The following is a 25,690-nucleotide window of genomic DNA, read 5'->3' as shown; positions in this document are numbered from 1 at the left end:
CTTTAGTAGACAGCACCCGCTTCGTCTAAGAGTTGAGTTTGGAGAGGTGCCTTGAAGCAAAGAAGAAAGGGATGGTCTCGGGGACTCAGGTGTAAGGCAAGGAAAAAGAGGAGGGATAACCCTAAACATAACTGGATACTCAAAAGTGTTGTGGTGGGAAATTGCCTGCTAGGCTGGAAGGAGGAGACAAGCGAGGGCCTAGCTTAGCATCCTTGCGTAGCCACAAATGACAAGATCATGAAGCCTTATCAGGTCGTTTCCAGGGGAAGACAAGCAGTCTGGGGAGATTCTTGTAATTTAGGCAATAGATAATAAAGTGACTAATTTCCATTATTCATCATTAGCTCTTATTGTACCCGACATGCTGAGACCGCCATTCATAAGCCAAGTAGGAATTTTCTCTGGAAGCCCATCTCCAAGGGATTCAGAGACTTTCACACAAGAGGAGTATATATTTGAAGGAAGGCAAGAGACAAGAGAATACTACAAAGAACTAGATCAGAAGAGGTAGGTCCAGTTTGCTTGACTGCTAAACATTGATTAATCAAGAGATTTAAGAAGCTGTTTTTCTATATCAGACATGTCAAACACAAGGCCCGGGGGCCGGATCCGGCCAGCGAAGTGGTTTCATGCGGCCCGCGAAGCCATCCTGGAAACAGTGAGGGAACGGCCCCCACTGCCCTGGCCCAGAGACCCTCCTTCTGCCAGAGACCCTCAGATCTGTCCCACTCTTGCCCAGGCCCCCATAGGCACCCTTGATGCCAACGATGTAGAGCTGGCCACGCCCACCCAGTAGGCCATACACACTCTAGCCATGCCCACCCAGTAGGCCACACCCACCCAGGCCACACCCACCCGGCCCCCTGAGGGCAACCGCAATGCTGATGCGGCCCTCAATGAAATTGAGTTTGACACCCCTGTTCTATATGGTGCCATTTGTATTATTTAAAGCGGGGGTCTCCCAACTTGGCAACTTTAAGACTTCTGGACTTCAACTCCCAGAATTTCCTGGCTGGGGAATTCTGGAACTTGAAGTCCACAAGTCTTAAAATTGGCAAGTTGGGAGAACTCTGCTTTAAATCACCATTTTAATTTTTGGCTTAAACAAATCAGCCCTGAAATGGATTCTAATTGTTGCTACAGCAACAGGTTAATGGGAAGAGTCCTTTTTCTGGGAAAGCTTATGTATTTAGCTAGTCTTTTTTTTCTTTTGAAGGAAAAAAAAGCAAATTTCTATGCACCTCCAAGCATAAAAATAACAGCAACAAAAAACACACACACCAAGCATCTGGACTAACTTGACTTCTCTGAGGGTATATCTCACCAAGCTTGCTATTAATAGAAAAATACAGCTTGTTTTTACACAACTCTTGTTCTCCTGGAGCTTTTTAAAAATAGACAAGTGGAGTTTGATGGGGCCATCAGAGAAAATCTGCCAGAGCACCTAAATAAATAGGTTTCAAAGGGTCCAAAGACAACAATCGGAGTTAGAGAACAGTTTCTTCTATAACAATAAAACAATGTGCTAATTTTGCGTGTGAATGCAGACACTATTTCAAAAGAGTAACTGACAAATTGACAAAAAGTCCCACCTTTAATTAACAGAGAAATCAGAATAACAGATAGAAGTCTAAAGAACCAACTAAGGTGTGAGCTGCTAACACTTTGAATCAATTTGTCTAGATCTATTTAATGATAGCATGGTTTTCTAACGTCCTCAAATACTTACGTCACCATGAAATGGACCTGGCCAACAAACTCAGAGTGCTTGGGTATGGTTAGGAGGGCACTGACTTTTCTAGGCTGCTCTATCTGTTTCCTGGTAAAATACATGGGAAAATCCCATTGGAGGAAAATTAAACTTAGCCTAATACTTCATCATGCCCGCAAGGAAGGACAGGTAGTCCTTGACTTATGACCACGACTGACCCCAAAATTTCTGCTGCTGAGATATTTGTTAAGTGAGCTTGGCTCCATCTTAAGATTTTTCCTGCCACCGTTGTTAAATGAATCACTGCAGTTGTTCAATTAGGAACACAGTTGCTAATTGAATCTGTCTTCCCCCTTGACATTGTTTGTCAGAAGGTCGCCAAAGGGGATCGCGTGACCCCGAGACACGGTGACCGTCATAAATACGAGTCAGTTGCCAAGAGTCTGGATTTTGATCACCTGACCACGGGGAGTCCGCCACAGTGAAATGTGAAATACGGTCGCAAGTCATTTTTGTCAGTGCTGCTGTAACTTTGAACAGTCACTAAATGTCACTAAAGTCGACCATTGTTTCACTTAACAACTGCAGTGATTTGCTTAACCATGGCAAAACAGTTGTAAAGTTGGGCCCAACCCACTTAACAACCGCCTTGCTTAATTAGGAACGTTTGACCATAAGTCGAGGACTATAAAGTTCCAGGTAGCATTTAAGATTCTTCTTGTTAGTCAGTTTCTCTCCGTTCAATGCATTCCCTCAGGAGAAGAAATCTGTAAATATTAAGACAATGTTTTAGAAGCTGTTGCTTCATTCTTAAGACAATTATTCAGGCTGCTGTTCGGTGTGTAATTTATGTTGCAACCTTCCTGTGACGTTTCTGTAGAAATGTTTGGGAGTTGCTCAAAAGCACAGCAATCAGCCAGACTGAAAAGTCTAACAGAGGCCTTCTAGTCCAACCCTCTGCTCAAACAAGAGACCCTAGACCATTTCATATAAATAAATGATTGTCCAGTCTCTTCTTGAAAACCTCCAGGGATGGAGCACCCACCACTTCTGGAGGCAAGTTGTTCCACTGGTTAATTGTTCTCACTGTTAGGAAATTTCTCCTTAGTTTTAGATTGCTTCTCTGCTTGATAAAGTTTCCATCTGTTGCTTCTTGTCCCTCAAATACAGGTGCTATGGAAAATAGGTTGACCCCCCCTTCTTTGTGGCAGCCCATCAAACACTGGAAGGCTGCTATCCTGTCCCCCCCCCCCCAGTCCTTCTCTTCACTAGACTAGAAGCTGACAAAAAGTGAAGAAAAGGGTGAAAGAAACGTAAGGAGCCAGAGGCTCATCTACCTGCCTTCCAGAATCCCTTCTCTTCTGCTCTGAAACCGATGAAGATCAGGACCGAGAATAAGTCAGGCCCCCAAGATGTTTGCTGTTTAGGAGACGAGCCAAGAATGAACTTCACAGCTCTTTTCTTTGTGTTTCCCCAGCTGGTGAAAATATGCTGTAGCAAACTGAGATCATCGGCAGCTTCCTAAGAACAGGCATTTCATCCGAATACCGAATGCCGTCTCATCCAGGCGCAGCCCGTAAAAAAACCAGTTAAACCGATTCCACTCCGAAGGGCAGGAACGCCAAAGGTGTCGACCAAGCTGAGTTCCTTCCTCTGCTAATTTCCAGAACTGCAACTGACCGGAGGAGGAGATACACCTCCAAGTAGCAGCAGCTCAGAAGAGTCCGTCTCCACCGTCTCTGTGAATTCTACAATTTTTCACCCGCATTTCGAGCCGGGTTCGAAAGAAAGGCTGCACAGTTGGCGAGAAGCTTGGCAACAACCGTTCAAAGTCACGACAGCACACTCACAACCATTGCAGCATTCTGGCAATCAGAATCCGGGCATCTGGCAACCAGCATGTATTTATGACGGCTGCGGCATTCCAGGATTACGTGATTGTCGTTTCGGACAGGAAAAGTCAAAGGGGGAAACCAGATTGGCTTAAGAACCTCATGGCTCAGTTAACAACCGCGGTGTTTTGCTTAACCACCATGCCAAAATCAGGCGCAACTTACTTAAGAACTGCCTTGGGTGGCATTGGAAATTCTGGCCTCCGTCGTAAGTCGAGGACCAGCTGTATCAGGGATCACGACCACTTTGCCTGGGCTGATAATGTTCTGCTGAAAAAGAGGCCGTGCAATAAACGCAGGAATCGCGGAGCAGAAATACCTTCGCCACCTGCACGTCGTGTTTCATAATGGCAACCTCGGGAGTTACAAAACCTGTATTTTGATTTAATCGACACTAATGAAGAAGGGCGTGAAGTCACCTATGCATCGGGAGCTGAAAACTTGGCTCGCCCCACGGAATTCAGTTTTTAAAGCTACCTTTGTTGGTGCAAACCTGGACAACTCCGCCTATTTAGAAAAACTCTTCAATTTTATGACGTTTCCTAAGTGGAATAGGGGGGAAATGAGAATAAAGGTGTTTCTGGTCATTCTTCATCTTCCAAAATGGTTGGGGTTAAAGGCAAAACCTTAAACAGTTCAACTACAAGGTTAATTGCAGATTTCAAATACTAAATTTTATTTAGATTGTTTCTTACCTAACTTCCCTTAGGAAAATTAAATTTCTCATGCCTTCTCTCTTTTACGGAGCTCAAGAAATTGCCACCCAAATTCCCCCCAAAAATAACAAAGGCCAGATAAACCCTAAACATATTGTTTTTGTTTTGAATTCTGGCACAACACTGATAATGGATACCTCCATTTCAAAGTGCAACAGGAAACAAAGATATTACTTTTATTGCATCACACAAAGACACATGCACACTTAGCACTGTAAGTCTCTAGATCTATGAGGTTAAAAATGATATAACAAAGGAATTGCTTTGCCTTTTTATTTACTGCAAAATCATTTTCTCTGCTTATATTTCTTAAAATATAACTAATTTTGGATTCTAATCTGAAGGATATGTGTTGTGGAGATGACATCTCAAGAGCCTACATATTATTAATGAGGCTATCCTATTAAGCTTTTGATCATATGTACCTTCTGCACAAAACGCTTTAGAAGACATGAAATCTATTTTTGCTGAGAACGAGAAAGCACGCTATATCCTTTCCTACTTTTGACTAACATACAAAGTCCACATGAGCTATAGGGGGGAAAAATGAACAATAAACCAGCTTCTACTGAGCACAAAGAGAACAACTTCATCTGGTATTGCAAAATATCAGCGAAACCGTGTGTGTATACATCCCCCGGAGACACAGAAGAAAGTGAAGTCAGAAGAAAGACAACACAAAATGCATTTTGGCACTTAAGTAACCGGAGCCTTGCCAATCAAGGCATGCCAACTGGGATCCTCTACCTGGTCCCCCCCCCATCTCCAAATTCTCCCCGTTCTGGACAAGGACCTCCCCAAAAGCCTTTTAAACCCTCCTGGCAGGAAGGCAGGAAGGCTTGGCCAATGAGGCTTCCACCCCACCACTGAGGTCACGCAAGAACTTGCCCACCAGTTGATTGCGGCAGCAAAAAGGACCTGGGGGCTGAGGGCTCTGCTCTCTTCTCTGTGGGTTTTCCTTCCTTCTTTCCTTCGCTCCCTCTCTCTTATTTTTCTGTTTCCCCTCTTCTTTCTTTCTTCCTTCCTTCCTTCCTTCCTTCCTTCCATCCCAGCTGCCACCCAGATCAGATGACCCAGCACAATCTTCCCACAAAGCAAGGGGTCAAACGGAAGGTGGGGATGCTCCCCAATGGGACCCCTGGAGAGGAGGAAGGGCACCCCTGGACTCTTCTGCCTCTGCTGCCCTGCTTGGCACCCCTCTGGCCTCGCCACCCACCGTGCCCCCCTCCGTTTGCCCCCAACTTAGCCAGGGGGTTCCTGACAGGCCTTGCTTCCCGGAGGAGTGGACTTCAACTCCCAGAATTCCCAGTCAGCCGTGGGAATTCTGGGAGCTGAACTCCACCCGGCTCCGACTTGCCAAAGTTGAGAAACCCTGGTTTACCGCCTCAAAAAAGCCAAAGGAATCGAGTGCCCCCTTTTCATAAAAGAGGCTGATCTAGGAAGGGACCCCCCCACACACAGACGACCAGTTTTAATTTTATTTCCCCACCGGGCAGACATTTCAGACCACAACTTGGGGCAACTCGCAAGACACCCCCCCCGCCCCACAATGCCAAGCCAAGCCAAAGGGCGCCAGCAGCTGGGGAGGGGGGCCCAGAGAGGGAGGGGGGCAAATCTTCTCCAACCCCCCCCCAGACCACCCCTTCCCCTAAAGCCAGAGCCCGGCGGGGGAGGGGCGGCTCTGGCAAACGGAAGCCCGGAAGCCCCCCGCCCGCCGCCCCCAGCCCGGCTCTCCGCGGAGGGGCTCCCCCCGGCCCCCCACCCCCCTCCTGGGGCCCGGCGGCCCCTCCGGCAGGGAGGGAGGGGGCGAAAGGGGGGAGGGGAGGCGCCCCCCAGGTGGGGAGGGGGCTGCGGGCCCCGGGGATCGGGCGGGGGAGGCCGCCCCTCGCCCGCCTTGCCTGCTTCCTCCTCCTCCTCGGCGGCGGCGTCCTCCTCCTCCGCCTCCGGCCAGGCCAGGCGAGGCGCGGCGGCGCTGCTGGCGGCTCCCTCCTTCCCTCCCGGCGGGCGGGGACTGCGGAAGGGCGGGCGGCCCCCTCCCCTCTTCTTCCCGCTTCTGCCCTCTGCTTCCTCCTCCTCCTCCTTCCTTCCACCCCGTTTCCTCCTCCTCTTCCCTTTTACTACCGCTTCCTACGTCCTCTTCTCCCTCCGTCTCTTTTCCTGCCTCCCTCCCTCTCTCCTCTACCTCTCCTGTCTTCCTCCCCCACGATTTCTTCTGTCCTCCTGGAGTGCTCTGGTTTTTCCCAGGTCCCCCCCCCCCAATGCTGGCTGGGGAATTCTGGGAGCTGAAGTCCACCAGTCTGGAGAGCCCTGGACTAAGTGGGGGGGGGCGTTTCCCACTGTACAAGTTTGGTGCAAAGGAGACAAAGGGGTGCATAAATAATAAACGTAGGAAACCAAATAAACCACCAAGGGAGCCGTGGGGACTTTCCTGTCCAGGCAAGCCAGGCGCAGGCCAGGCGAGTTTCAACCCAGCTCAAAGCAATCCGCTCAGCTAAAAACCAGCCACTCACCCCCTCCGGGCCCAGGAACTTTGCTTCGACTCCACCCGTCCCGCCTTTGAACGTTTAATTAAAACCGCACGTTTGAATCCACGATCAAATATTTGGCCTCGGTTTGTGCGTCACGATATTCATCGCTGGAAAGTGAGGATGTGAACTCATATACTTTTTCTTTCAAACCGTGGGGCCTGTTTTGGATTATCAGGTCTTCAAGGACGGGAGATAATGCATAGGTGTCGGGAGCAGCTTCACCCAAGGTATCCGGGGGTGGGGGAGAGATAATTATACACACCTTTTTCTGGATCTAAACACATTTCGCAGATTGGAGAGAAGGCCATCTCAATATCCTGCAAGAAACACTGGAAACAGCTACTCTGAATAAACAGCTAATTTCTCTATCCGTGCAGGATTAAATTAGGGTTAGGGTTATTTACGGCTTTATGTCAATATTTTTGATTACAAAATTTTCTTTGCAATAACTCCCTTAAAAAAAAGGCACGGAGGGGAAAAAAACAGTAAAAAGAACACAATATTCATCCTCAATAAAGCTGTCAAGTTTGATTTCCCGAGAGTAGATTTTCTAAACCTTATCTCGAGGCTTACATGCATACATAAAACTTATGGAAAAAATTGTTTTTTTATTAAACTCCTGTACACGAGCACAAATATATGTACAGCAAGTTCAAAGATGATGATGTTACCAAAACAGAAAGCTGGTGGCATTAAAAAAAAATCAAATCCCCTAAATCACTTATAAAACTTTTCGAAAAGGATGGAAAGAATGGTTGATTCGTCCCTGATTATTCCCATTGGATCGCCACCACAACTGGGCCTCCTCAGAAAAGAGGGGAAGCATTTAAAAAAAAAACGGAGGTCCTTTCAAAAGCCACAGGCAGCAAATGTACTTAACTATCAGCTCCGTATGGAAAGCAGGGGTCTTGCAGAGACCAAAACCTCACTTGGTAGAGAGGCGAGAACGTATTTGACCCCAAGTTGAGAAAAAATTCAAAGGTATCTATCAAGCAGGATCGGAGAAGAGTCACGGACCCTTTGTGTATTTGTGGAAGTATCGGTGCTGGTTCTAAGTCGAAATGGAAGCCCGTCCGCCAGAGTTTTTTTTTTAAAAAGACAAAACAAAATTACTTGGGTTTTAGGAAGAACGCAACACCTGCTTTGTCTCTTGCTCTTGGTTTGTGCTTTAAGCGCCCAAATCCTTGCGTTTGTTTTTTTGGGGGGTCCCTGGCCCGAGTCGGGCTGTTAAAGGGAAAGCTTTTTATTCTTCAGCTGGCTCCTGGGGTTTTTTTTCAGCACGCTCCTTATTCGGAGGTAAGTCCCAGTGGACTCGGAGAGGTTGTCGTACTCAAAAGGGGTGATCCCAGCAGCAAACTTGCTCATGTCGGGCACGAGGCTGGGGGTTATGGAGGGCGGCTCGGTGGCGCTGGGAATCGCGGGAGCGTCGCTGTGATTCACGCAGCCGGCAGGATCCGAGGAACAGGTCTGGGTCTGGCCTTCAGAGTCTTCGGGAAGGGGTCCTGCCTCTGTTGTCAAATCCACCAGTTCAACGGCTGAGGCCCGCTGACGGCCAGGCCGCTCAGCTTGGGGCATCTGCTCAGGGCGATCCTCAGGTTCAGCTCTGGGGACCTCCGACTGTTTGGGGGCTGCTTCCTCCAAGGGAACGGAGGGCTCCGTCCTGGCAGGCGATGACGTCCCAGAGTTGCCGGCCACGGGAGTCCTGGCAGGGAGGTCCGAGTCGCTGTTGGTGCTCTCCGCCTGCTCGAGGGCCGCCCAAATCAGCCGATGCTGCTCCTCCAGCTCCTCCAGGGTCAGGGTGTCTTCATCCATGGCCGAATCCTCCGGCCGCAGGGCAGACGGCGTCAAAGGCGGGGTGTCGCGAGGCAGGGCTGCTGGCACACAAGACAGCGGTTGAGGAGGAGGAGGAGGAGGAGGCAGTCTGGGGGGTGTACCTGGAGGGGTGCCCTGTGGCAGAGGGGGGGGAGTGGCCTTCGGCGGAGACCCCGGAGGCAACGGAGGTTGGAAGTGGAAGCCGTCACAACCGGGAGAGCTATGGGGCATGTCTAGATCTGAAAGGAGGAAAAGAGCGCCGTCTTTAATCACTCGCCTGCCCCAAGTCGGAGCTAAAATGGCTGGTGCTTCAAAGGGAGGACGGGATGCTCATGGAATAGAAAGAAAACACGAATTTTCAAGATGCCAGGGGATTTTTAAGAGGAAAGTTATACCGGAGTCAATCTCCATGTCAGCTGGCGAGACTTCAGCGCTGGTTCCTTTCTGCCGTTTCGCATGATGGGAGCTCTGACGAGAAGGAGCCCTTTTGTGCCTGGACTTGGGACTGGCCTGAGGAGGGTCAGAAACAAAGGAGAGAAAGTAAGAGCCCCAGAGGGAAACCTGAATGAATGAATGAATGAATGAAAGAATGAAGGTTTTGTTCAGGGGAAATAAGACCAGCAGGCTTAAAAATATTCACCGAATGATAAGTGGAAAGATAATGAGCAAAAATTTCTTTCTGCTGGGATGGCTGAAGAGGTACCGAGCCGAACATTCTCCATTCCTGTCTCCAAAAAAAGGGAAAAAAGGAGAAAAAACTATTAGGAAATCAAAGAATAAACGTACAAAAGGCTTATACACACCCAACAAAGCTTTGCTGTGCATCTTTAATAAAAAGAGCAGAGGCAAGAAAGAAAGAACTATAATCCAATGTGTTGCTGCGATAAACATACAGATCCTCTCTCCGGCAATTCTTCACGAGGGCATTTAAGACAATACAGGCAGCTTGACTTACGACCATAATTATGGCTGTACAGTGTGCAAGTTGTTAAGCAAGCCACCACATGACCACGACCGATTTTACACCCTTCCTTCCAGCAGTTGTCAAAGTGAATCCACTGTCTACAAAGACCAGTTTTGGGGGGGTGTTTTTTTGCTGGAAAATGAAAGCAAAAGAACGGAAAGTTTTCCAGCCAAAAACGTTAAGAGTGACCATGAAAGTGCGGGCGCCTGCCAAAGGCGGTAAATGTGGGCTGGCACGACACCCTGTGGGTGGAGGGGCAGGAGAACAGCAGCGGAAAGGACACAGGCACTCACATCGGTGACTCCACTTGGAGTGGACATGTTAAAACCTGGGTAGTTGATCAACTTGGAGATATCGTAAGTGACACACGGATTCTGCTGGTGGAATTCCTCCTCTGTCTCACTGCTGGGCGATGCTATAAAAAAGCAACATCAGTCCTTGAAGATATTACTGGCAAAACACATCATCCAGCTGCTCTCTTGCTCCTGGCCGTTTTGACGCTAAAAGTTGGGATGCGTGAACAGCTTTAATTAATTGAACAAGGCCTAACAGGAGCTGCAAGGAACAAGCTCCCCGTCTCTGCCCTGGCCAGCTATGTTAGTCACTGGTTGAAACTGTGCTGAAAAAGCTCCAATCAACACATCACGCCAAGCAACCGTCTCCCGCAGCAGACTATTCCGCCCGAGCAGGGGGTTGGATTAGAAGACCTCCAAGGTCCCTTCTGGCTCTATTATTCTAAACAACGTATCAACATCTTTCAACCTAGGCAAGATGTTGGGCCAACTCCCCAAATGCCGGCTTGTACAAGTAAACGGAGAGTCTTCACCCCTTTTTTTTTACCTTTTCCGTCGTAGAGCATTAAGCCAGATTTCTCCATTTCTGCCTCTTTGAGCCAGCCTGGCGGATAACCCAGTTGCCGCATGCGGTAGATGAAGGGAGGAAGCGTCTTCTCGGTGACACCGAGGGCATCCTGGAGTTCCTCGCTGCAGGGGGTGGGGTTGGGGGGGGAAAGGAGGTCCGGTTAAAAACACAATGAAAGTGAGTCGCAGTTTTGGCAACTTGGTTTCAGACTGCCAACTGAGAAAACGCAAGGATCACGGAAGCTAGAGTTAGGTAAAGGAAGTGCTGGGTCTGTCATTCTGTCATCGTGTCCCTTTTGGGTGAATCTGCAATTTGCCACCCTCCAAAGCTGCCTTTCCCTGAGTGTCGATTAGTCGAGCTTTGTAAATTCTAGCTTTCTGACTGGTATAACAGAATTATAGAATTATTTGCCATTCCAGTTGCTACTTAGGAAGACAAATAACTGACGTGGGAGAAAAAGCACAGATAATCCTCGTCTTGCAACAGTTCACTTAGTCACCACTCTAAGTTACGATGGCACTGAAAAAGGGACTTATGGCCATTTTTCACACTTACGACCATCGTGGCTTTGTGATCAAACTGACTCCTACTTATGATGGTCGCAGCGTCCTGGGATCCACCTTCTGTGGTGGCCTTCTGACAAGCAAAGTCAAGGTGGGGGAGCCAGATTCACTTAATTAACTTGATAACTGCAGTGATTCACTTAACAACTGTGGCAAGGAAGGTTGTAAGATGGGGCAAAACTCGCTTAACAACCGTCTCGCTTAGCGAGGGAAATTTCGGGCTGAATTGTGGCCATTAAGTACCTGATTGTTCCTGGTTTGAAGCGCCCAAACCGTTCTTCCACCTCATCCACGTGATATCTCTGCTGGAAATTTGGGCTGCCCATTTCCCCGCAGGCTTCCATGAATTCTTTCCTTTTTTCGCTTATGCGGGCAGAGTTCCGTGGCTAAAATTAAAATTAAGAGGGGAAAACAAAGACTGTTAGAACGATACCAAACGTGACAAGGCTAAGCAAAGCACCGACTGAAACGTGTCTTTACCTGAGGGCAATCCTTTATCTGGTGATCTTCGGAACCACAGTTGAAACAGTGAGATTTGGGCCTGCTTTATTAAAAACACACACACACACACACAGTCACACGCTTAGAGCTATTGACACTCTCAGTGATCTTTTTTTAAAAAACAAAACAAAACAAAAACCTTGCTCTCATTTTCTTGGTGCATCGTTAGCTGCAGCAGCACAAAGGAGAAATCAACTAACGTGCAATTGCAACTTTAAAGGTGGAAAAAGTCACACCAGCATGGCAATGAAATGGTACTGGACATATGAACGACCAAACAAAATTTGATGTCAAATGAATAAATGACAGTAAGACAAATCCTAAGCAGACTGTAAGGCAGGCAGACAAGGAACTGGGTGGCTCTTAAGGGTTGCACCGCAACTCTTGGCAATCTCTGCCAACATGGACAATGAGAGGGGAAGAAGGCCACACCGCTTTTGCATTGCTGCCAAGAAATATACACAGCCGTGTTTTTTCAGCAAGTCTTTCCAGTAAACCAAAGAAAAACAAGCATTTTATCAGAGCTTTGAGCTGGGAGATAGAACCTATAACTGAGATTAAAAAAAAACAGATTCTTTACGCCACCCGTGTCAGGGGTTTCCAAGATTCTCATTCTCTTGAAAGAGGCAGGTGGCCATCAAAACTCCAGTTGTATACATCTCTGGAGATTTGAGGATTAAAGGCCAACTGAAAAATAACATTATGAAGTAAAGTGTGCTTTTACTTCCCTCCCTAATTATATCTACTACTAACCTATCACAAGGCATGCTTTTCAAAATAAAACTAGAAACGCTTGTAGATTTAAAGAAATACAAACCTTTTAGACTTTACTTGTATCTCTTGTCCATCTAGAGAAAGAATCTGCGAGAAAACTTGCTGGTATCTTAAGAATTCAATAAGGAATTGCCATTGTATCAAGCAAAATGCAATCGCAGTGTTTGTATTCCTGTCTAGATAATGTTAGCCACCACCCAAGAGGCACAAATTGCTTTTCAGAACAGGGCATGATCAGGATTATTATCAGCTACATTATGAGAAAACCCTGTCTCAAAGGCTGTCACTCTGAAGATTGGATGTTTTTTTTCTCGGCAAAGTTTGTCTGATTCATGGATCATCAACGGATGGAAACTAATCAAAGAGAAAAGCAACCTAGAACCAAGGAGAAATTTCCTGACAGTGAGAAGAATTAACCAGTGGAACGGCTTGCCTCCAGAAGCTGTGGCTGCTCCATCGCCGGAGGCTTTTAAGAAGAGACTGGACGATCATTTATATGAAATGGTCTAGGGTCTTTCGTTTGAGCAGGGGGTTGGGCTAGAAGACCTCCAAGTCCCTTCCAACTCTGTTATTTTGTTTATGCCAGTCACCTGGCTTTCCAGAAATGCAAGGTTAAGGTGTGACAGCCGTTTAAATCAAGAGCAGGAAATGCACCCTGTGGAAATGTTTTATTGAAACAAATGACGAAAGATTAGGGCACTAAGATGCTGAAAATACACAAGTGGAAACCAATCTGTTTTAGACTTATTGCATTAACAGGAACTGAAAATATGTAAGTGGAACCCAATTTGTTGTAGACTTATTGCGTTAACAGGAAAAGGGAACAACAGTTAACTAAATAGGATACTTGGGTATTTCCCATCCATCTGTGAGCTGAGGATTTTCATTTAATATAGGTTGCCCCAGTTTATCTAGACAAAAATTGGTAAAATAGAGAACACTTCCTACAACCTGCAGAAAGAGTCAAAAAGTGTCAGTATTTTAATCAGACTAAAAATATCATGCTAAAAATGTACTTAAATATTTCACAAATATTAAGTTTTGATATAATTAAGTACATTAAATAAATGGCTTGAGAATATGAAGATTCACAAGTGGTAGTTACACGTTCAACCAATTAATGAAAAAACAAAGTTACAGGACTAAGAACAATAAAAAATGAAATTGTTTACCAATCGTTTCCTAATGCCATAAACTGGAAAAACAAAAACCACTCATAACAAAAACAAAAAGGAACTTACATTAAAAGCCTCTTTGACTTTTTTGGACAGATTTGAGCTTGTTACTTTATGATCTTCTTCCAGGACAAAGCTAGAAGGCTAACAAAATGAAAATCAAGTTTACAAAGTTAAATCAATGTTCTTCAATCAAGTTCATCATCGTGAGGGGTTTGTGACGGACCATCACATGAACAGAAATAGGTAATCTCTAAGGCAGCCATACAAGTTATATTTCATCACACGATGAAAAGAACTTTATAAAAGAATACGCCCACCAAGAGGTAAATACCTGCGGTTTAATATTGAAGGAGGCCTTGTCCAATTCGCTCCTCCGTCGCTCCTCATATCTCTGAATTAAATTGGATACAAACTCTTCTATTTCTTGATGATATTGCCTATATAACAGATTATCGGAATACAGAATGGATCAATTGCTATCTTTAGTTTTTTAAAGCCAACAGGACAAGACTAAGGATTTCTGATAATGTATTTATAATGAACGTTGAAGTTTTTGTTCTGCAAACCTCTCTCCTACAAAAGAACGGGTGGATTGAAGTCTCATAGAGAAAGATATACAGATAACTCTTTAATTTTTTTAGCAATCTCTAGCAATCCCAAACATTTAAAATCTTGGATACACATAAGCTATTTTAATGTCTTTTCTCCTTTGTTGCAAAGACTTACTACAAAATCTTTTCCATTTTATTTCCTCAAATGAAAAATCACGAATCTATCAAACACGGGGCAGCTGCTAACGAAAAATCTTTTAGCAGGGATCCAGCACACTTGTGAATCTAGATCCACAAGTCTTCTAGTCTAAGATTTTATTTATTTTATTTTAATTCCATTTATATCCCGCCCTTCTCTGAAGACTCAGGGCGGCTTACAAGCTTAGCATGCATACAATAGCCATCCATTCTGAAAATGAACTCAGCCAACACAGATACTCACTTTGAAACAGAATTATTCATGAACAAGATCTGTAACAAAGGTCCATCAAGTTTATAGTCATCCACTGTTAGTCCACTAAAAAGGAAACCACAAAGCTAATTTTACAATATGAAAGTTATTTCCTGACCTTTAAAGAATGACTTTAATGTCAAGTCATCAGATTTACAAGTCTTTCATTTTCTATTTTAACTTCTGTTATTTTTACACTAAGAAGATAGTTTTGAGGGCTTGGAGAGACATCAGATCTGTTTTCCTCCCTGGATCTCTCATATAGATCTCTTTGCAATGTATTTCATAGCCAGGGAAACAGAAACTCTTGACAAACGATTACAAATCTACCTGAAGACCCTCTGCTTGGCCAAAACATTGCAAAAAAATGAGAGGCTGAAACCTACCTTGGTCGAGTTAGGATGTTCAGTTTTCTTCTGAGTTCCTGATGTGAAAATGATTAAGGAATTTCAAGGCATAACAGGGAGTGAAGCCAGGGAAATCCCCGCAGCCTCATCTCTCCAGGACTCCTTAATTATTACTTTACCCCATCTTTTTTTTTACATATGACTCAAGGCAGAGAATACTCTTGGCCTTTGAAAAGAATTTGAAGACCTGGCTCTGCTACTTGTCCTGGGCTTGCAGAGGAGCACACAATCATGGGTTAGTTTATCATTATCCCACTATTATGACTTTATAAATTGGCCCATTGAAGGCTCTTCCCTCCAACTATCTAGCTTTAAATTATTCCATCCTTGTTTTAACGCCTAGAGATGCTCTGGGAGTGAGATAGACAAACCAATCCACTTGCCTCCTTCCCCCACACCACCACAAACACAACAACCCTGTGAAGTAGGTTGGGCTGAGAGAGAGGAGAGGCCCAAAGTCCCTCAACCGGCTTTCGTTGGTGGTCCTTGACTTACAACCATTCAGTGGCGGTTCGAAGCTACAACCACACTGAAAAAAATAACTTATGACCCTTTTTGACCCTTATGACCGTCGCAGCATCTCCACGGTTACATGATCAAAATTTGGATGCTTGGCGACTGACTCAGACTTACGACGGTCCCGTGATCCCCTTTCGCGACCTTCTGACAAGCCAAGTCAATGGGGAAGCCAGATTCACTTAACGACCGTGGCTCTAACCACTGCGGCGATTCCCTTGACTGGCAAGAAAGTGAAACGGGGCAGAATTCGCTTCACAAACGTCTCGCTTAGCAACTTCAACGCTGGGCTCCGCTGTGGTCGTCAATCGAGGACTACCCGGACTTAATCCGGACTCGGGGAAGGAATCCCATCGCCCCCCCCAGCCCGGCTCCCCGCGCCCCGAGGACGGCCGCTCCCCGCCCGGCCTGCCAGGCGCTCCCAGCGGGGCGGAGGCGGCCTTTCCGCTCGCTGCAGGATATTCTCCGCCCGCAGTTGCCTAACGGTCTCCTCCGAGTCTCTCAGCCGCTCGCGGAGCTCCGCCGCTTCTTCCGCCGGGCCGGGCCCCGCGGGGGGCGCCTCTTCGTCGGCCTCCAGCTGCTGGAAAAGCTCGCGGTCGCCGAAGTCCACCTCGGCCGCCATCTTGGCGAGGCGAGGCTCGATGGACGCGGAAGAGGCGAAGGCCGCCGCGGGGAGGCCGCAGAAGGCGTTCAGGACCCCGGCGCCGCCGTTCAACCCAGGCTCGGGCTTCAGCAGAGGCCTTTTCCGCCTTTCAGCGCTGGAAGACTACGACGCCCGGCATGCAACGCGGCGACGGTTAAGCTGACTGCCCATTGGCTCGCTCGAAAGGGGCTCGAGGACGCAGGGAGTAGTAGTTGGCGCGGTGCATGTTGGGATCGGAGGAGCATTTCCGCTGCGAGGTTGGGAATTGCTGTGGCTGCTTGGCGTTTGCTCCAGCCCAGGATGATGAGACAAGGTGCCAGTAAATTAAGATGAATTGTTGTCTGTCAAGAAAGGCACGCAAAAATGTCCAAAAATGTATTTAAGAACAGACCATACATGTTATATTTTTAATGCTTTTAATGGAATATTATCAGTACCTGCTACTCTGATATAAAACGGCCTCTGCAGATACCATCAATCACAGCACCCACTTTGCTTTGTGCCTCAAATTCCAAATAAAACTTTAATTCTGAACACGTGTGATCCTCAAATAGGTTTGAATTTTAAACCGTGCACTGTGCCTATTCTCAACCTGCCTCTGTTGGGTGTGGGGAGATAAATATGGAGGATTAATATAATGGATTATGTGCAATACACAAATTAATGGCTGGGGCTCACAGCTACAGTCGGAGGCATCAGCGATGCCAGTACCAATTTTTGTTTTTTATAAGAAACGGTTTTCTCACATCTGAGGTCCTTTCCTCTACAACAGCAATTTGCCATCTCTCATCTTACATTTATAATTTCTATGGGAGTTAACATTTCACTTTTTACATTGTTAAATACTTCCTAATCTGCCAATGGCTATTAAAACATAGTATCTTTGAGGGGGTTGTCTCTACAGCATTCAATCAGTCCTTTCATAGAACAAAACTACTTAAAAGCAGGGACTACGGAGGAAACGATGGTTGGATAAGAAAGACGAGCATCATCTATTAAGATGTAGTATTTTGATATAGCTAACAAATACGTAACATGCTAAAACCTGCAGTATTCTTTATCCTCTAGTTACTTTAATCCTATCCTCTTCTGCATCGGGATGAGCATTTTTGTAAAAAATATATTCCTTGAAATTAAGCTTGAAATAATTTATCTACTAAACTTAAATACAGTATTACTTGAGAAAAAAAGTTTTATTAACCAGGTTGTTGCACTGCATTTATGTACCCATTGGCCCGATCTGCTAGTTTTTAACACCAATACAATGTGTTTCATGTTCCAAGAGTTGAAAATAACTGTACAAGTTTAAAGTACAAAAAGTACACAAGAGACGGTGGACACAAAATATCCATGGGGCGAGTTCACCCTCGGCTGTTGCGTTTGAAAACCACAGAAGTAGAAGCGTCCTTCTAGAGCTCTGCCATGTATAATGGAAGTGAGTATAACCTGATTACAACATGGAACACCAGTTATCACTGATCTGGTATTTACAAAAAATTTGTAATGTCAATAAATTAAAGTCAATGTTAACACCCATGCAAGCTAGGATGCCAGCTTTCGGTGAACGTGGAGCCAACATCTCAACAAGAATCTCGGCCGGAGGAGTCTCAAGCTGTCCGAAGGCGTTTCCTCAAACGGCGTCCATTCCTCGCATCGAAGACGTAAAGCCCAATCCCATTCCTCTTTGGGTGTGTGTTTGTGACCTGGCCATTTCGTACTGTGCGTCCAGATTGCGGAAGACTTCTTCTTGCTGTTTCAAAGTCTTGTAACTCTCCTCGTCCACTGAGCTGCTAGCCCCGGCTTCCTCCTCACTCTAGGAGAAACGGAAGAAAAGCCATCAGCCACGAAAGGGTCACCGAACAAAACTCTTCCGCTCTGATACACGGCAGCCACAGCAGCACACAACAAAGATTCAGAGCCAAAGCTTTGCTGTAAGTCCCCACTAAGGTTCCCATCGTTTCCACCAGTTACCGAGCAGTGGAGCATAAGCACTCTTTCCCCACCTGAGCCTCTCCAGATCTGATCTGAAAGGCTGGTGGGATTCTTGCAGCGTATACAGGAGGAAATCAGATCCCCAGGAGATCACTTTAATCATTTTAACTCATCCAGCTACCTCAAGAATCTGACTTCACTCCATGTGCTGCTCTGAAGTTTTGTTTCATAGCCTGTGGGCCTTCCGGGAGTACACAGATCTCTTCGCACTGATCATTCTGGGGTAAAGACGAAGGTAATTTTTGAAACACCTACCTTAATGCCCATCAACTTCCTAAACTTGACATTTTGGTCCTTATTTCCGAAATTCAGTTTCTCCCAGATTTCCGCAGATTGTGATTTATCCTGTAAAAAAAGGAAGTAGTGAGTTTTTAGAGGTTACATATAGAAGTGTGTTCGTACTATAAAAGAAAAATCAACGTGTAGCCACTGGCAAAAGATTTCTCATATACAAAGGCAATTTTCTCCTTTTCACCGTTCCACTAACCCAGTCACACACCCCCACGGTCCCCCCCTCAAACGTTCAGTACAAGGACTCACTTAGCATCTAGTTCCTGTATCAGCTTGGCCCTGCGAACAAGCCCTTCAAAGCTATTTCCATCTTAAGAATTTCAAAAACCTCAAAGCGTCACGAGCTGCACAGCCAGGAGTAGCCCTGAACCACCTCCGAAAACATCCCTGCCTCCGAAAACATCCCCCTATAGACTCCCTACAGGTAACCGACGGAAGAGAATTACCCCTTCTTTCTTGCCCTGCCAAAGCATTTTTCTCTTCTTTTCTTGTTCGGCAAACTTCATGGGGTTCACTGCTGCTGGGTTATAGTAGCTGGGAACGGCGATTCCCGTCTCGGCCAGAGCCTTGGCCTGCAGGGCTGCCATCTGAGCTGCCATGGCTATTTGAGGAGTGACCTGTGTCCCGGAGGCCAGGAGAGCTGCGACGTTGATGACTGACCCGCCGGTGGCAGCTGCCGCTGAAACCAACAAAACAGGATTCATCAAAAGGCACCAGCTGTCTCATACACCAGCTTTACGAGCCATAAAAACATTGTGCAAACTCTTTTGGCAGATAAATCTTTACCAGCTCTTTTCCAAATACATTAACATCCTATTTTCCTGGTCTATGTATTTTTAAAAAGGGTAGAAAAGTAGAAAGTCTCTAGAGAGACAGATCAAAACAAAATGAAGTGGTGAAATGTTATTATCTCTATTTATTTTAAAAGGAAGTTCAATTACCGGCAACCATTTCCTGTTGCTTCTGCTTTTCAACCAGTTCTTTCTCTCTCTGTTCTTGCAATTTTTTTGCTCTTTCCAACCTAAGAACAACAATGCAGAAATATGTCAAAAAGGCTTTTCCTCATTTCTCACTTCTGTTTATTTAGAAACGAAACAGCAAGGACAAGCTGAAAAAGCTGCACACAACACGTCTAGGAGGAGATTCCATAGTACTTTTCTCTGTTGCTGCTTCTTAATTCGAATTGGAGAGATAACACTGGATGACAAAGACACAAGGGGCTGAAGTACTTTCCCACTTCCACTTTCATAGGAGGGGGAATCATGAAAACCATCTAAGAAAAAAAAATCAAATAAACCTACGATCAAAATGTGTGAAAATTCGGGAGGAGAGTCTCTTACCGTCTGGCCAAGGCTTCCTGGGCATCCATCGCTGTGTTTCGCCCCCTGAAAGGTGGGGGGCTCGGAGTTCGGCTGTGACTTCGGCTGAACCTTCTTGGTTTTTCAGGTCGCTTCTTTCTCTCCCTGTTCAGAAGCAGAGTGTCTCATTTTTCCTCTTTGAAAATGCTTATCAGACCACAAAGGAACCTGAACAGTACATTCTCCCGTTTGCTTTCGCCCTCCCCACATTTGCCCTTTTAGGGTTTGATGAGAAGCGTCAACAGACCTGCTCCGACTCCTGGTTCGGCTTCTGCTGCGACTTCTGTGCCTGTGCCTGGATCTGGATCGAGATCTGGATCTCAGGCGACGCTTTTTCTCTCGACTGCGGGAGCGGGACTTTTTCCTATCGCGGCTTCGACTACGGTGTCGCCTGGAATCACACCCAAACCCCTATTAACGTGTTATCTGCATCGTGTTCTGTTTGTGTGGTTTTTGTTTTTTGTTTAAAAAAGACAATTGAAAAAGTTTTTAGGCTTACATTATTTAACAAGATAGCCCCCTGGAATGAGTGCAAAAAGACTAGTCAGCATTGCCTTTCTACTGAGAAATCAGTGGCAAAAGGGACTTGGTGTAGCTATTATAAGAAAAAAAAACAAAAAACCAAGATATCCCCAATGTAGGTAAGTATAAAAATTTGGATCTAGGTTGAAGAAAAAAATACGGCTGGTCCTCTACGAGCACAATTGAGCCCAAAACCTCTGTTGCTAAGCGAGATGTTTGTTAAGTGTGCTTTGCCCCATTTTACGAATTTTTTTGCCACGTTAAGCGAATCCCTGCAATTGTTAGGTTAGCAACACAAGTTGTTAAGTGAATCTGGCTTCCCCACTGACTTTACTTGTCAAAAGGCCGCAACCGTCATAAATGTGAGTCAGTTGTCAAGCATTCGAATGTAAACGACCATGGAGATGCTGCAGTGGTCGTAAGTGTGAGAAATGGTCCTAAGTCCCTTTTTTCAATGCCCTTGTAACTTCGGTCACTAGGCAAACTGACTGTTAAGTCGAGGACTGCTTGTAGGGACAACAAAATCAGCTACAAAGAAACGCAACGTTCTGCCACCACTGCACATTAGTTTAGAAGACGAGAAGGCGGCAAACTCGAAGACTCACAAATCTTCTGGGAGCGGGCTCAACAATCCCCCGGAGCCTCTCCAAGCTAATAACGGGGGGGCAACTATGAGCCTACCTTTCCCGGGAACGAGACCTTGAGTGGCTACGTCCTCTGGAGGACTTCCTCTCCTTGCGCTTGTGCCGCTCCTCGCCATTCTCCGAGGAGTTCAGGCTTTCCCTCCCTTTATCTGAAGGGTGCTCTTTATCGTTGTGGTCTTCAGGTCTGTGCTTCTTGGAGGACTTCTCCTTGGACCCATGTCTTCGTGCCTGTTTTAAGAAGAAGTTGGTTCTTTCAGGAAAATAGTGCAACAAAAAGAGTTAGTATGGGCATTGGAAGATCAAGAATGATACGTTGTGATGATGCAACATTAGTAACCTTAGGAGCGTGGCCCCAGTCAACTGAGATGCCTTTAACACCACCACCTAGGCAATGTTGCAGAGATGACGCTATCACTCCTCCCCACCACTACTTGACTTAAATCTCGCTCCACAAGATGTTAAAACATCTCCTGCCACAGCCGCTTTTACACCCTGAGTCGGAAGAGCTGTTCCGAGGGTTTGAGGGGACTCGTCCACAAAAGGAAACGTGCCGGTCTCTAGGGACCCCCGAGAAAACTTTAGGAAGCTCGCCCAGCAACGTGGCAGGAGATTTATAGGCCACCTTCCTGAGGTTTGTGTGGTACAATGGACCCCCAGCCTAAAACCTTGTCTGTCAGGTAACCAGCGTCCGAGCCAGATCATGTTTTCAATTTGCAACAATCTGGGCTTTTTCTGTAGTTAAGACACTTTACCATTCAGTGTTTGGTTCTCTAAAATTTGGGTAAAGATTCTCTGCAACTTTCCTTTTCAGTACTTCTACTACACAGATACATTTTTCTCTATGAATTGCACTGGAAGCGATGCTCGGAAGCAATTGCACACATTAAGCAATCTTTAACATTTTCATGTAATTCTTTATGTCTTCCAGGTCGTAGTAAGCACACTTAAAGCCAATGCTGCATATATATATAATTCAACCATTTATTTACTCATTCGTTACACCAACTTATTCTAAATGTTAAGCCACCACAATTACTAATAATTTAACTTTTATGGCTAAATTTTTAATATGAAACTATTTGGGCGCCCACTGGAGATTAAAAAAAGGAGTGCAAAGTGTATTTGTTGCATAGCAAAAATGGAAAAAGCTCACAAAGGTGAAATAAACCCAACTGCCAAGGTAGAGGTATTTTATGGACGGTGGTGGATGCTTTTCCAATACGTGTGATGTCCATATTATTTCTGTTGTCCTCCTTTTCGGATCATGTAAAATTACTAGGAGAACTAGGAATAACGCTTTACTTAATTAGCCTTTAAGCATTAGAGTTTAGGAAAATTACCTAAAAATATTGGGTCAAACATCAATAGAAAAATCAAATTCTAACAGCAGTTATTCCCCTGGAATTTAAAATAAGAAACAGTACAGTTCTCAACTAGTTTGAACGATTTCTAAATTATGAGGGAAATACTTTTTGAAAATATAACGGAATAGTTTTCTAAACATATAGCATGTACTTAAAAACACCATTATATCCAATAACTGATTTAAATTTCTTTGCAAGGGAAATATGAGTTTGAATGACTAATAGTTACCTTATCATGAAGTAGGCTTATAATTTTGCTATCTGAGTCTGGAGCGTCTTCAGTTCAGTCTCTTCGCGCATTAGCACGCTGAGTATGATTTATTATAGAAATGTTATCATGTGATCTAAACAATATAGTCAATTTCACAAATACTCTCCTACTTTTTTTAAAACAGAGCTTCCATTGCAAAAGGGGGGGGGAAAGCCTCTGGTCCCACATAAAGAAATTTCATCTAAAGCTCCGTCTAGCAGAATTTTCTAGCTACTGCTGATGCTCCTGAACTGAAACCACCTCTGCACCAGTGGCTGGGGGGTTCCCTTAGCAATACTTGCACAATGGCTTCCTCATCTCAATCCCCTCGTTTTGGCTTCAAAATCATTTTCATCTCTGTGACTCCTGTTGTATACAGACACACCCCACCATAGGAAAACTCCCAACTATGTCCTCACCCAAAGGGTGACAAAAACTTCAAGGTGGAGGTGGAATGAGATGGGCAAAGAATTTTGCAAATGCTTAGCTGAACTCTGAGGAATGGAAGCTCTGTAGGAATCAACTATATTAAATTTTTTATCATGGTATTTTCCACAGTAAATCTCCACCTGAATTTTTTTGGTCAATTATTACCTTTTTGTTATAAGGGTGGCTTCATTCATGCTTCTCACTCCAAGCACTTTCTGAATTTATTTATTTTTTGGTACTTACCATTTAGACAATTACATCTTAAGATTTATACATGCTATGACATACTTGTAAATATGTCCTGCACAAATACCCAAGCACTACAAAGTATTAATTACCTCTTTGCTTCTGCTCCGACTTCTGTATTTTTTCCCGTCATTATCTAAAGAAGAAAGCATCTATTAGTAATCCAACATAAAATAAAAACCATCCCCTTCTACATAAGCTCCAATCCCAACAATATTAACGCTTAGGCTATTTTACTGATTTGAAATAGTTGGAAAACTTAGTATTCCCAACCCGATACAAGGCTCAACATAATTCTGAGGTCTGAACTATTTAATCAGTTCACAATTCTGCCTTGTATATAGAATGCCATCACTTAAGACTTACATTTCAAAAAGTTACATTTTGAACAGAAGTATTTAAAGTTATACAGATTGTAACAAATTACTATCTTAATTAAGGCAACCATTAAACTACAAGGGTATTCACTAGGAAAATGTAGTAATGGAAACAGCTAGAGACTTTCATACCGGATTTTCGTTTTCTTTCTCTTGATCGGGAACGTGACCTTGAAGAATGGTGTTTTGAAGCTCTCGGTGAACTAGATGCATCTGATCGTTCCTTTTTCTTCTCTCTCTCGGGAGATGATTTCTCTGGGGGATTTGCCTCTCGCTCAGAATCACTAGCCTAATTTAAAATGAAATAACTTTTAGTATTTGCAGTATAGCGACTGTCTACTACTCTTCCGATATCCAGAATAGAGCACTACCTCAAGTTCTTTAAATGACTCTCCTACAGCGCATATTACGTTAACTACAATATACACTTAATATGTCTGACTAGAGTACGCATTTTAATAGCTTTCTCTAGAAACTAAATTACCCTCCTTACTTGACTATTGCAGCAAATCTGAATAACACAATTTTGTCATTAAATAATTTCTTATCAGGCTGAATGAATAACTATAGGCGTGAAAAACTAGATAGAAAAAATGCAAAGGATTTTATGATTGCAGTGCTTTACTTGGGACGAATACCTTTTTATATTTTAGGAATATTCCAAACAAATTAAACCCCAGCTAAGAGTATAGCAGAACTGGAGCTGTACAACCAGGTCACAAACAACATTTAACATTGGCAACAAAGAATAGCATTATATGCCATTACAGTGGCATTATCGACCAATCAATAAAAATATAGAAAGCCTTGATGCTAAATAAATGCTAAGGAGCTATAAGCCCCTAAATATTTAGCTTTATGCAACATTTAGTTTCACGTGTTTATTCCAAAGTCTTTGATGTCCAAGTTAAAGTATTTACTCAGAATACAAGCCCCTCTGAAGTTAATGGACCCCCCACCCACAAAGCTATGAGAACTTGATTCCATTAACTCAATTGCAAATTGGAATTGTACTCATCCCACGTTGGTTATCCTGTAAGGAAGTTACCCTTTTCACAAATTACATTCAAAATAGTCCAAGGGAAAAGACAGCATGAAGAAATACAAATAAAGGGAAGAAAGGTCGCCCCCCCCCTTTCCTCTCCCCCTTAGAAGACGGAAACCGGAGGCCACTAAAAAATACCTTAAATCAATTAAGGCAGCTCTACCCTCAGCATCTTCCTCTTCAGTTGGGAGCAGCTACGGAGGGCAGAAGCCAAACTGTCCCACTGGCACTTTTTTTTTTAGCAACCCCCATCTCTGCCACACAGGCCCTATACAGACCTATTTACACGAGTCAATGTAAATGTGAAAGATTCAGACATGCCCAGCATACCAGCTTCTTTTCTTAGGGTTATATTTGTAAAAGAGCAGCCAATGGGCCTGGTCTTCTCTCCCCATCCCATAATAAGCCCTAGACACCCCCCCCCAGCCTTTGTATCCATAGACACGCAGGTCCTGTTCCTTTATGATACAGCCTGTAATAAAATTTGCTTTTAAAAAAGGCTTCAGATCCATACATAAATTGGGGCCGTATACAGGTACATCGATATACGTATACACACACAAATACACAAGACACACACACACACACACACACACACAGGGAGGCTCTGCCCGCTTCTACTCCACAAAAAGCCCTTCCCCACCATCACCACCCACACGTGTACGAGGCGTGTCAGCCCAACGTGGGGATACAGACAGTCGCTTCTCGCCATGAAGGTGCCAGGAGAGAAGCTTCGAGAAGCCGAGCTGTTTTGGAGGGGGGTGTTAACCGCCTCCCTCCTGCCCCCTCCCTCCCGGAGGCCCATCATGGCGGCCGGGCGCCATCTTGTCTGGCGCCTTCCACCCGGGGCGGCTCCGCCCGCCGCCTGGGCCTCGCCCTCCGCCAGCCCGGGAAGCCGTCGGGAGCCTCACCGCCATGCCGGGGTGCCGGGGAGGGGAAGCGGGCGCCCAGCGGGACCTGCGGCTCCTCCGCGGCTGCGGCCCCTCAGCGAGCGACGCGCGGCGCCTCCGCAACCGCCTGGCCGAGCAGCCTTCTCCGCCCGGCCCCGCCCCCTGCCTGGGAGATGCCCGGATGGGAGCGGCGGGAGGCAGGAGAGCGGCGCCG

General features: G+C 45.3%; 3 protein-coding genes across 8 annotated transcripts in view; all 3 read right to left on the bottom strand.

The window, feature by feature from the left end:
* The window catches only part of CLIP1 (CAP-Gly domain containing linker protein 1), a 43,982-nt gene extending 39,740 nt beyond the window's left edge, over positions 1–4,242 (bottom strand). Inside the window, exon 1 of the mRNA XM_083373439.1 lies at positions 3,769–4,242. The gene's annotated coding sequence lies outside the window, so the exon portion shown is untranslated. The remainder of the gene's footprint in view (positions 1–3,768) is intronic.
* Positions 4,243–7,435: 3,193 nt separating this feature from the next.
* Positions 7,436–16,270, bottom strand: ZCCHC8 (zinc finger CCHC-type containing 8). 4 transcript variants are annotated; one of them, XM_083373746.1, is made up of 14 exons: positions 15,888–16,270; positions 14,889–14,931; positions 14,494–14,568; positions 13,832–13,937; positions 13,564–13,641; positions 13,170–13,273; positions 12,366–12,431; positions 11,528–11,588; positions 11,291–11,433; positions 10,464–10,606; positions 9,917–10,038; positions 9,300–9,383; positions 9,055–9,169; positions 7,436–8,898 (listed from the first exon to the last, which is right to left on the bottom strand). In XM_083373746.1, exons 1-14 carry the CDS (start codon positions 16,045–16,047, stop codon positions 8,075–8,077), a joined length of 2,124 nt encoding a protein of 707 aa, XP_083229872.1. In that variant the 5' UTR covers positions 16,048–16,270; the 3' UTR covers positions 7,436–8,074. The 4 variants fall into 4 exon arrangements, with proteins under 4 accessions (XP_083229872.1, XP_083229871.1, XP_083229873.1 ...); XM_083373745.1 differs by having other exon boundaries at positions 11,528–11,591; positions 15,888–16,269; XM_083373747.1 differs by having other exon boundaries at positions 7,436–8,718; positions 11,528–11,591; positions 15,888–16,264.
* A 972-nt stretch (positions 16,271–17,242) lies between these two features.
* On the bottom strand, positions 17,243–25,632 carry RSRC2 (arginine and serine rich coiled-coil 2). 3 transcript variants are annotated; one of them, XM_083373710.1, is made up of 10 exons: positions 25,498–25,632; positions 23,674–23,830; positions 23,257–23,300; positions 20,913–21,103; positions 19,957–20,100; positions 19,692–19,814; positions 19,293–19,372; positions 18,798–19,030; positions 18,316–18,405; positions 17,243–17,881 (listed from the first exon to the last, which is right to left on the bottom strand). In XM_083373710.1, exons 1-10 carry the CDS (start codon positions 25,501–25,503, stop codon positions 17,699–17,701), a joined length of 1,251 nt encoding a protein of 416 aa, XP_083229836.1. In that variant the 5' UTR covers positions 25,504–25,632; the 3' UTR covers positions 17,243–17,698. The 3 variants fall into 3 exon arrangements, with proteins under 3 accessions (XP_083229836.1, XP_083229837.1, XP_083229838.1); XM_083373711.1 differs by lacking the exon at positions 25,498–25,632 and adding an exon at positions 22,469–22,546 and having other exon boundaries at positions 20,913–21,125; XM_083373712.1 differs by lacking the exons at positions 23,257–23,300; positions 23,674–23,830; positions 25,498–25,632 and adding an exon at positions 22,469–23,238 and having other exon boundaries at positions 20,913–21,125.
* Positions 25,633–25,690: the final 58 nt, after the last annotated feature.

This window comes from Vipera ursinii (genome assembly GCF_947247035.1).
Source record: "Vipera ursinii genome assembly, chromosome: 14".
NCBI classification, from domain to species: Eukaryota; Metazoa; Chordata; class Lepidosauria; order Squamata; family Viperidae; genus Vipera; species Vipera ursinii.
This window is presented reverse-complemented; position numbering and strand designations above follow the sequence as displayed.